The following is a 10,543-nucleotide window of genomic DNA, read 5'->3' as shown; positions in this document are numbered from 1 at the left end:
TGCAGCCATAAAAAAGGATGAGTTTGTGTCCTTCGTAGGGACATGGATGCAGCTGGAAACCGTCATTCTCAGCAAACTATTGCAAGAACAGAAAACCAAATACCGCATGTTCTCACTCATAGGTGGGAATTGAACAATGAGATCACTTAGACACAGGAAGGGGAACATCACACACCAGGTACTATTGTGGGAAGGGGGTAGGGGGAGGGATAGCATTAGGAGATATACCTAATGTAAATGATGAGTTAATGGGTGCAGCACACCAACATGGCACGTGTATATATATGTAACAAACCTGCACATTGTGCACATGCACCCCAGAACTTAAAGTATAATAAAAAAAAAAAAAAAAAGAAAACAAAAAGGATAGATCCATCAATGAGGTTACAAATTATTGCCTTTATGTTGTGATAGACCACGGCCAGGTAGAAAAGGATGAAAGAGAAGGACACACACACAGAGACACACACACACACACACACACACACACACAGAGAGAGAGAGAAACAGAGAGAGAGCTCAGTGAATTGGCCAGGTGACACACTGATGAGGGAGTCAAGGACACTCTGTATTTGTGCCGTCAGGACACACAGTGAACAGTGATCATGAAAAGAGTGGGCTCAATAATTTCGCATAAAATGTGCTCAAGTTTCCCTGCAGTCACCATGAGAATACAGCTTTTGAGGTATGGTCAACCTTCACTATGTTAGTAAATGATAAGGGTAGGAAGAAATGGAAACCTAAACATTTACTGTAATGAGAATCAAAAGCAATGTTAGTAGGGGTAATTCAGACTTGTCTGACAAGATGAAATCATTATTTTCAGCATGTACTGTTTTCCCTGGACTTGGCATCACCAGGTGTCAACATCAAATTAATAGTCCACAATTTCTCAGACTCACCTGGGACCTGTGTCCTCTTGGTCCTACTTTTTCACTTGATCCCACCGATGTCCTGCAAATAAATTCAGATAGGGCCTCTTACATTAAGCAGTTCTTCCTTGCACACAGAAACATTCCTCTGTCCAATCCTAACACAGGGACATCAGTCTTCTCAGTGTGAGAACAGGAGACTTTGAGAAAAATATACCAGGAGGCCTGAGGTCAAGTCTTGAGAGAACTGACTTGGTTCCTTTCATGAGCCTTGGGCAAAATTCCCATTTTGGAACGTTATCTTCCCAATGAGCTCTGTCCTAGGTTTCTGTACAAATGAGCAAAGTCTTTCCCAATAGATTGTAGGCAAAGAGTTCTAACACCTCGTAGAAGAGATACTGCAATACTCAGGCTTCTCTCATCAAATACCCAGGATTTGATACTTTACGAGATTGGGGACACTGAGATTTGATGAAGGGGTGCAATGTATCAGCTCTTGAGTCACAGTGAACTTGGTTCTACACAGAAGCATCAGCTGTTATGGTTTTGTGGATGAAAAGTCAGTCATTTATCTAGAAAACATACCAGCAAGATGATGGACAGCTGAGCTAAAACAAGCCAACTTAGAAGACACAGAAAATGGGGATGAATTCAGTGAAACCTGGGTCACATCTTCCACTGAGAGGTAGACAAGGGTGACACTGGCCTTGGGCAGGTAGAGAACCGCACAGACATGCTTTGGGAACGAAACTCATAAGGAACTTTGTAGCTGGCAAGAGACATTTAATTCAGATGAGCTGATCTGACAGACAACTCCTGGGCATGTGCTGCAGAGCTTGGTGTGAGTTCGCCACACCTGCCTTGAGTTCAATGTCCTGACAGTCAGTCAAGGGTGGCAAGGGCATGGCCTGAGACTAGGAAGAGAGCAAAGCTCACTGACCCACCCCATGCCTGTGCTTCAGATTTAACTCCAGAGTGATTGAAATCTACACTGATATATAGGTTCAGCTCACAGTGATGGCAACTCTCAGCCCAACCAGGGGCACAAGGCCCAAAGATTATGGGGTCTACATGGGACATAAACTGGAGCTTCATCACCTTCACAATGGAGTACTCACTGCCTATGTCAAGAGCCAAGCCGACTTGCTGTTCTTCTAATGAGGGAAAGGTGCTCTTGTAAGACTGGTACGAGGCAGACATGTCAGCAGGAATTGAGAGAGTCAAATAACCTTCATCCCAGGACTCCTAGGGGGCTTCCTCCTCTTCAGACTCCTGCAGATTCCTGATGAGCCAGGCAGGACAGAGATGACAGAAGATTAAACCAACAGAGATTAGACAACAAAACCCCCCAGATGATCTGATGGGAGAGAGAATGGAGTGGTCACAGAAACCAAAGGCATTTTTCCTTCAAGAGAAATAAAACTATCCTTCTAAATGCAGGGTGGAGGGTGACTGCTCTGAGGACAGAGCAAAAATGGGCAGCACGTGCTCAGTATATTTGCCACAGATGAGCCAACGCAGGGCACCCAGACTCTCCCTGTAAACTACCGTCATGACTTGCAGCACAGAGAACTAACACACGGCTTCAACTACTTTGCATAAATTGGGTTGAATTTTGCATGTGACATTCAAGTGAACAGAGCTCTTGAGGCAGTGCAGACACACAGCTTGTGTATTAAGGGCCCCATTTTTCCAATATTTTGATATAATATGTTTATTTTTCCAATTTCTTTTCTTGCACAAATACTAGCAAACATACTAACAACAAATGGGCAGAAAGCATATATACATCTCTCTCTGGATTTAAACACATGGGAGAGAACAGGTGACACCAAGAAATCCCTGTTTGAGGGTCTGGAGTGGACTTCCAGCAAACTCCAACAGACCTGCAGCTGAGGGACCTGACTGTTAGAAGGAAAACTAACAAACAGAAAGGAAAAGCATCCACATCAACAAAAAGGACGTCCACACCAAAACCCCATCTGTAGGTCACCAACATCAAAGACCAAAGGTAGATAAAACCACAAAGATGGGGAGAAACCAGAGCAGAAAAGCTGAAAATTCTAAAAACCAGAGCGCCCCTTCTCCTCCAAAGGATCACAGCTCCTTGCCAGCAACGGAACAAAGCAGGATGGAGAATGACTTTGACGAGGTGACAGAAGTAGGCTTCAGAAAGTCGGTAAAAATGAACTTCTCTGAGCTAAAGGAGGATGTGCAAAACCATCACAAGGAAGCTAAAAACCTTGAAAAAAGAATAGATGAATAGCTAACTAGAATAAACAGTGTAGAGAAGACCTTAAATGACCTGATGAAGCTGAAAACCATGGCACGAGAACTACATGACATATCCACAAGCTTCAGTAGCTGATTCGATCAAGTGGAAAAACGAATATCTGTGATTGAAGATCAAATGAATGAAATGAAGCAAAAAGAGAAGTCTAGAGGAAAAAAAAACAGTAAAAAGAAATGAACAAAGCCTCCAAGAAATATGGGATTATGTGAAAAGACCAAACCTATATTTGATCGGTGTACCTGAAAGTGACGGGGAGAATGTAACCAAGCTGGAAAACACTCTTCAGGATATTATCCAGGAGAACTTCCCCAACCTAGTAAGGCAGGCCAACATTCAAATTCAGGAAATACAGAGAACACCACAAAGATACTCCTCGAGAAAAGCAACCCCAAGAATCATAATTGTCAGATTCACCAAGGTTGAGATGAAGGAAAAAATGCTAAGGGCAGCCAGAGAGAAAGGCTGGGTTACCCACAAAGGGAAGCCCATCAGACTAACAGCAAATCTCTCGGTAGAAATCCTACAAGCCAGAAGAGAGTGGGGGCCAATATTCAACATTCTTCAAGAAAAGAATTTTCAACCCAGAATTTCATATCCAGCCAAACGAAGCTTCATAAGTGAAGGAGAAATAAAATCCTTTACAGACAAGCAAATGCTCAGAGATTTTGCTACCACCAGGCCTGTCTTACAAGAGCTCCTGAAGGAAGCACTAAACCTAGAAAGGAACAACCGGTACTAGACACTGCAAAAACATGCCAAATTGTAAAGATCATTGCTGCTAGATAGGAAGAAAGTGCATCAACTAATGGGCAAAATAACCAGCTAACATCATAATGACAGGATCAAATTTACACATAACAATATTAACCTTAAATGTAAATTGACTAAATGCTCCAACTAGAAAACAGACCGGCAAACTGGATAAAGAGTCAAGACCCATCAGTGTGCTGTATTCAGGAGACCCATCAGTGTGCTGTATTCAGGAGACCCATCTCACATGCAGAGACACACATAGGCTCAAAATAAAGGGATGGAGGAAGATCTACCAAGCAAATGGAAAACAAAAAAGGGCAGGGGTTGCAATCCTAGTCTCTGATAAAACAGACTTTAAACCAACAAAGATCAAAAGAGACAAAGAAGGTCATTACATAATGGTAAAGGGATCAATTCAACAAGAAGAGCTAACTATCCTAACTAAACATATATGCACCCAACACAGGAGCACCCAGATTCATAAAGCAAGTCCTGAGAGACCTAAAAAGAGATGTAGACTCCCACGCAATAATAATAATGGGAGACTTTAACACCCCACTGTCAATATTAGACAGATCAACGGACAGAAAGTTAACAAGGATACCCAGGAATTGAACTCAGTTCTGCACCAAACAGACCTAATAGACATCTGCAGAACTCTCCACCCCAAATCAATGGAATATACATTCTTCTCAGCACCACATCGCACTTATTCCAAAATTGACCACATAGTTGGAAGTAAAGCACTCCTCAGAAAATGTAAAAGAGCAAACATCACAACAAACTGTCTCTCAGACCACAGTGTAATCAAATTAGAACTCAGGATAAAGAAACTCATTCAAAACCACACAACTACGTGGAAACTGAACAACCTGCTTCTGAATGACTACTGGGTAAATAATAAAATGAAGGCAGAAATAAAGATGTTGTTTGGAACCAATGAGAACAAAGACACAACATACCGGAATCTCTGGGACACATTTAGAGCAGTGTGTAGAGGGAAATTTATAGCACTAAATGCCCACAAGAGAAAGCAGGAAAGATCTAAAATTGATACTCTAACATCACAATTAAAAGAACTAGAGAAGCAAGGCAAACAAATTCAAAAGCTAGCAGAAGACAAGAAATAATAACGAAGATCAGAGCAGAACTAAAGGAGATAGAGACACAAAAAAAACCCTTCAAAAAATCAGTGAATCCACGAGCTGGCTTTTTGAAAAGATCAACAAGAAAACCCTGTTTGGTTCACTCACCTGGTTCATCTGATTGCAAGTGCCTATATTGAGAGGACTATGAAATTAAAACCAATACAGTTACCACAAATAACGTACAACATTGTTAATAAGGACAATTTGTAGCTGGGTGAACAGAAGAAATAGTTCTATTCATCACCACCCCTTTTTCCCTAAATCTACAATCTCTAGGTGTCACTACTGAAGTAACAGCCCACAATTCCACAGCATTACCTGGGAGACACTGGCCCTTTTTCTTCCTCTTCCTCATCATCACTTTCATTTTCTATAAATAAATTCAGAGAAGCATGTCACATTAAGCAATTCGCACTTCACATATGACCAAATCACTGTCCAGTCATAGCACAAGGATGTAACTATTCTCAGTGCAAGAATATGAATTCTGACAGGAATACTCTAGGGTGTCCTAGATAAAGTGTGGTGAGAAGTAGATGACCCTGCTTTCCAGACCCACAGGCCAAAGTCTCCCTTTACATGTAGACCATAATGCCATATTCCCTGCCTGAGTCAAAGTTAAACAAAATTTTTCCCAAAAAACTCTTCAGAAATTGGTCAAACAATTTTCTAGGAGTGTTGCTGCAATACTGACTTATATCACCAGGTAACATGGACATTAAATGTTTAGAGGCATCTATACATGAAACTCAACTGATAGATAAATTTGAACAACTCTTGCTTTAAAAAGAATCTGTGATTCGGGAGGCCAAGGCAGGTGAATCATTTGAGGTCATGAGTTCAAGATGAACCTGGCCAATATGGGGAAACTTGGTCTCTACTAAAAATACAAAAATTAGCCAGATGCAGTGGTGTGCACCTGTGGTCCCAGCTACTCAGGAGGCTGAGGCAAGAGAATCACCTGAATCTGGGAGGCGGAGGTTGCACCAAGCCAAGATGGTGGCATGACACTCCAGTCTGGGTAACAGAGCAAGACTCCATTGCAACAACAACAACAAAAATCTATGATGCTAAAAAGAAACACTGGATCAGCCGTTGCACTGATGGGGTGGAGAAACAGGGTCCAGCCTTGCTTTATGGAAATATATCAGCAAAGTAAAGAAGAAAATTTTCCGTCCTGATTTCAGGGTGACTGTGCAGCTAAGCAAGCTGACTTAAAGGAGATCAAGATTAAAGCTGAGAGCAGTGAAGCCTAGGGATCAATATTTCCAGATACAAAGGCAAGGCTGCCAGCTTCCTTAAAAAGGCATAGAAACTCCATGAACATTGTTCAGGGACAGATGACTTAATCGCAGATGACAAGAGATATTGAATCGAAGCTAGAAGGCCTGACAGATATTTCCTGTGCACCTCCTGCACTCAGGTGACTATGAGATTGTCACATCTGCATGGGGTCCAGTAACTTGATACTGGGGACTGGCAGACAAAGGCATGACATGAGCTGAGAAGGACAAAAAACTCCCTGATATCTGTTTAGATGCCACCGTAGGTTTTATTCAAAACAATTTGTGTGTATAGAGCCTGTCTTCAGAGTTTACCTTCCTCAACCTACACAGAGGCAGGAGACATAAGGAAAAGAGAGGCTACTTGGGATAACATGTACAGCATCTGCCCACTCATCATGAGAGGATGAGTCAATGAAAGGTGAGTTGAATTTGTCTTCATCAAATGTGATCTTGGTATTCCTGTGTGGCTGGTTGGAGTCACAAGGAACATGGCTATTTGAACAAGTGACAGCGCATTCCTCCAGTAAGTCCTCAGGGACTTCCCTTTCTTTGGCCTTCTGCACCTCCCTGATGAGCCAGGTGGGACAGAGAAGAAAGAAGATTAAACACAGAGGGATTGCACCCCAGGGAATCCTAGCTGGTTTTGGCAAGAGGCAAAAAGAGAGTAGTCCAAGAAAGCAAACAGGAGGTTCCCTTTAAGAAGTGACAGGCAATCCTCTTCTCTCTGCAACAGAGCATGGCTGCCATGGGAGCCAGAGAGGAAGAGAGCAACTGGTGTTCACTGCACTGGAAAGATAGGAGCTGAGGAGGATGAAGACTCAGCTATCCCTGTACAGTACAGACATGACACTCGGCACACACAGAGAGACAACAGCTGCCACACCCTGTTTCTAAGCTGGGTTGAATTTCACACACTGTGGCCAAGGGAATGCAGGCTTGGGGCCCATCGTAGATGCCAGAGAGGGTGCGCCTCCTAGACCCTTTTCATATGTTACCACCCACTACTTGCTCCTGAGTATTCAGTGTCACCTGGGGGCACACGAATCCTGTACTTTCTCAGCCTCCTCAACTTGAACATCTGCATCCTCACCTTGGCCATTTTCTGTAAATACAGAAGTGTTCGTTCAGGTATTTCCCACTTCACACTCTGCAAGCACAGTCAGCCCAATGAGCACAGAGACATGAACATCTAGGCATGGGTCACCATTCAACTGAAAGCTCTCATGTTTTATCTTTAACAAAATGACCTGGCGTTGTTTCCTGATCCATCAGGCAATGCATTTCTGATCTGGAGGGCCACCATCAAGATATGGCCAAATCTTGAAAAGACCTTTTGCTCCCCATATCACTGGAGGCTTGTGCAGCCTCTCTCTGGCCTTTGGCAGCTGTTTCCCCCATCCCGCCACAGATCTGATTCCCAGGCACGGGCTTGGTGTCCTGTCACAGTTTGCATTTCCAACCTAATTCTTTCTCTTAGGAGAGGACAAACTTGTCCCACAGTCCTCTATACATCAGGAGACTGCACAGGCCCTCCACGTGGCTTCTGCTGTGTTATTCAGGGACATTCTCTCCGTGGGGAGTGCTCCAGTCTGAAGCCCTTCCTACCACCAAATGCCCCCACATCAAGTGCCTTCTCCAACACCACATGGCGAGGGGCTTCATCTCATTTTGAAAAACAGTCGTAAGTGTTCCCACATTTGGATGCTTCGGACCCTTGCAAGAGACAATTTGCCTGCCTTTGCAGATGGAGAGAGAGAAACTCAGGAAGGATAAATCACTCCCTCACCGACAGTTACTAAGAACATTGCCAAAGAGACAGCCTGGGAACCTTCATTTTTAGTCCAGAGCTCTTTTCACTCTAACAAGCGTCCTCCCGTCACAGCCTCCTTCCTGTCCTTTAAAACTAGACAGACGCTGCCTCTTGTTCCAAAGACCACCTTCCATCAAGGAAGGAGGGTCATTTGCAATACTGTGACCTCCAACCTCATGGGTTTCCCATCTCCGTTCTTACCCAGGAAGTCCTGGTCATGTCATGGCCACATGTTTAGTGGAAAAAAGCCCCACCGATACAACTGTCATTGTGAAAGTGTGGAGGTCTGGAGTCTCTCATAAGCCTAGGGTTTGGGGTCATCAGGGCCTGTGGCCATCTTACCTGAGCTGAGCTTGTGGACGAGGTGCTGTGCCAGCCTACACCCCTCAGCCAGCTGTTCTTGGAGGTCCCGCCACTGGGACTTGTCCGGCTCATCCGGAGTGAGGAGGGCCTGGAGATGCTGAGTCAATGAGCAGGAGGCATCTCTCCCTTCCCGTAACTTCTCCCTTAACTGGATCAGCTCTCATGCCTGAGAGTGAACCAGGACTTTATATTGCCTAAGGTGAGATGGTAGAGAACATTTAACAGTGGAAAGGGATGAGCGACAATGTCCTCAAGGAGAACTCCAAGCAGAAGGTCAGCACATGTTTAAAGGAATGCCCGTGGCCAAGAGAAAGGATAGAAAATGGTTTACAGGTTTCCTCTGTATCAGAGAGGATTCCTATAAGATCCTTGATGATGTTCCATTCATCTTTCTCTTCTGTAAACAAAAGTAGGTGTTTTCCTAATTCCATTTCAAAGACATCCTTTCAGTTCCTCACCATGGCCACGGACATTTCCATGTGAAAATACGCATAGTGCATCTTGCGGCGATAGATACAAAGCCATGTACAGAAATGAGACCAGGTGCAGATGGGGCGAATTGAAAAGACGAAAGAAGAAAAGAATGACAGGGTCGAGAAGGCAACATTGAATGAGTGGAAGAATGAGACACCGTAGCCAGTCAGGAGGTGATTCTGACTAAGGGTAAGTGGGGTGGTGATGACACACCATTTTGAGTATACTGAATGCTGCTGGGTGGTTTGCACTCCTTTGATTAATTTCATGTTATGTAAATTTCACCTCAACAATTACTTGTTTGAAAAAGAGAAAACAAGGCTCTGAGAAACAACTGCAACCCATAACTTATTATTATCCTTGTTCTCTGTTTGATAAATATTTGTGTGTCATGAGCCTGCCATGGCAATTCCTTCCCTTTCCTGACCCAGCTTAGCTCTTACTTCTCCCCGCCGAGCTGCTGTACGTCAGAGATTTACACACCTGCCCACCTGCCTGCCCCCACGGGGCCCCCTCACCTGAGCTCCTCAGCTTGCTTGAGCTGCTCTGCGAGTTTCTCCCCCTTGAACTGCAGCTCATCCCTCAGCATAGATTTTATGAGGTCTTTGCACTCTTCATACTCTGAGAAAAGACAGACACGCCTGCCTCAGTGGAAGGCTGGACATGCTGCTGTGGTCACTGCCTACAGGGCAGGAGGCAGGTCCATACCAAGGACAAAACTGTCCCCGCTACCAGGCTCTAGGCAGGGATTTCCACATCTTTACTCTTCAGTCACCCGACTTTCTGGCATCTGATCCTCCAAAATTTAGAGACAAAGAAAGAAACTCAAGGGCACATCAAGGAAGTTGACAAGATGATTCAACCACAACGAAGTGGAGTCAGAATTCACAGCCCCTGAGGTCTGAGTCTGAATGCGGGGCCGCTTTCCCAAGCCTTCAGCCTCTCCTCTAAAACACTGCACTGGGCCATGAAGCAGTGATTTCTTATACAGTTGGGAAGGCCCCTAGGACTATGGGGCTGATGGTTTCCCTTTTACTGGGAATTTCAAGGACAAGTATGTCAAAGATTTTTAAAATCTTTGATTTCTAAATCATATCTTCAGATAAGATTTTAAGAATCATATCTGAAACATAAAGTATGAGACATAAGACCATAAGGCCATGAAGGAAATGTGCTCAAATACTAATAAAGTTTGTGTTAATTTAGAAACAGTAGAATGAAGAACTAATAGATAGTGTTTACTCTGTGCCAGTAAGTGCTCTAGGAGATTGACAAGAAATAGCTCATGTAATTCACTGCAGCAATTTACAGAGGTAGCTATTATTGTAGTACCCTATGAACAGATGAGGAAACTGAGGGACAGACAAGACAAGCAAGTTGGATGGAGCCCAGGATAGAGGCCCAGGTCCCTGCTCTGCCCACTGCACTACTACTTCCACACATTGTTGGGTGCGATCTTTCTTCCTCTTTAGGAACAAGAGCCTGTGCCCCAGGAAGCAGGACTTCCTCTCACCAGGGTACTCTCTGCTTTTTTTTTTTTTTTT

The 10,543-nt window shown here is 44.0% G+C and overlaps 1 protein-coding gene and 1 pseudogene across 2 annotated transcripts in view; one reads left to right on the top strand and one right to left on the bottom strand.

Moving 5' to 3' along the window:
- The window catches only part of LOC105550294, a 931,651-nt pseudogene that overhangs the window by 107,277 nt on the left and 813,831 nt on the right, over window positions 1-10,543 (top strand). The gene's annotated exons all lie outside the window — the stretch shown is intronic.
- The window catches only part of NBPF11 (neuroblastoma breakpoint family, member 11), a 21,260-nt gene that overhangs the window by 9,605 nt on the left and 1,112 nt on the right, over window positions 1-10,543 (bottom strand). Inside the window, 7 exon segments of the mRNA XM_011995148.1 lie at window positions 902-954; window positions 1,991-2,154; window positions 5,385-5,436; window positions 6,714-6,919; window positions 7,382-7,454; window positions 8,505-8,719; window positions 9,518-9,620. Coding sequence (XP_011850538.1) covers window positions 902-954; window positions 1,991-2,154; window positions 5,385-5,436; window positions 6,714-6,919; window positions 7,382-7,454; window positions 8,505-8,719; window positions 9,518-9,620 — 866 coding nt within the window.

Source organism: Mandrillus leucophaeus, unplaced genomic scaffold (genome assembly GCF_000951045.1).
Source record: "Mandrillus leucophaeus isolate KB7577 unplaced genomic scaffold, Mleu.le_1.0 Scaffold475, whole genome shotgun sequence".
NCBI lineage: Eukaryota > Metazoa > Chordata > Mammalia > Primates > Cercopithecidae > Mandrillus > Mandrillus leucophaeus.
Note: the sequence above shows the minus strand (reverse complement) of the source record. Positions and strands in the feature narration are given on the sequence as shown.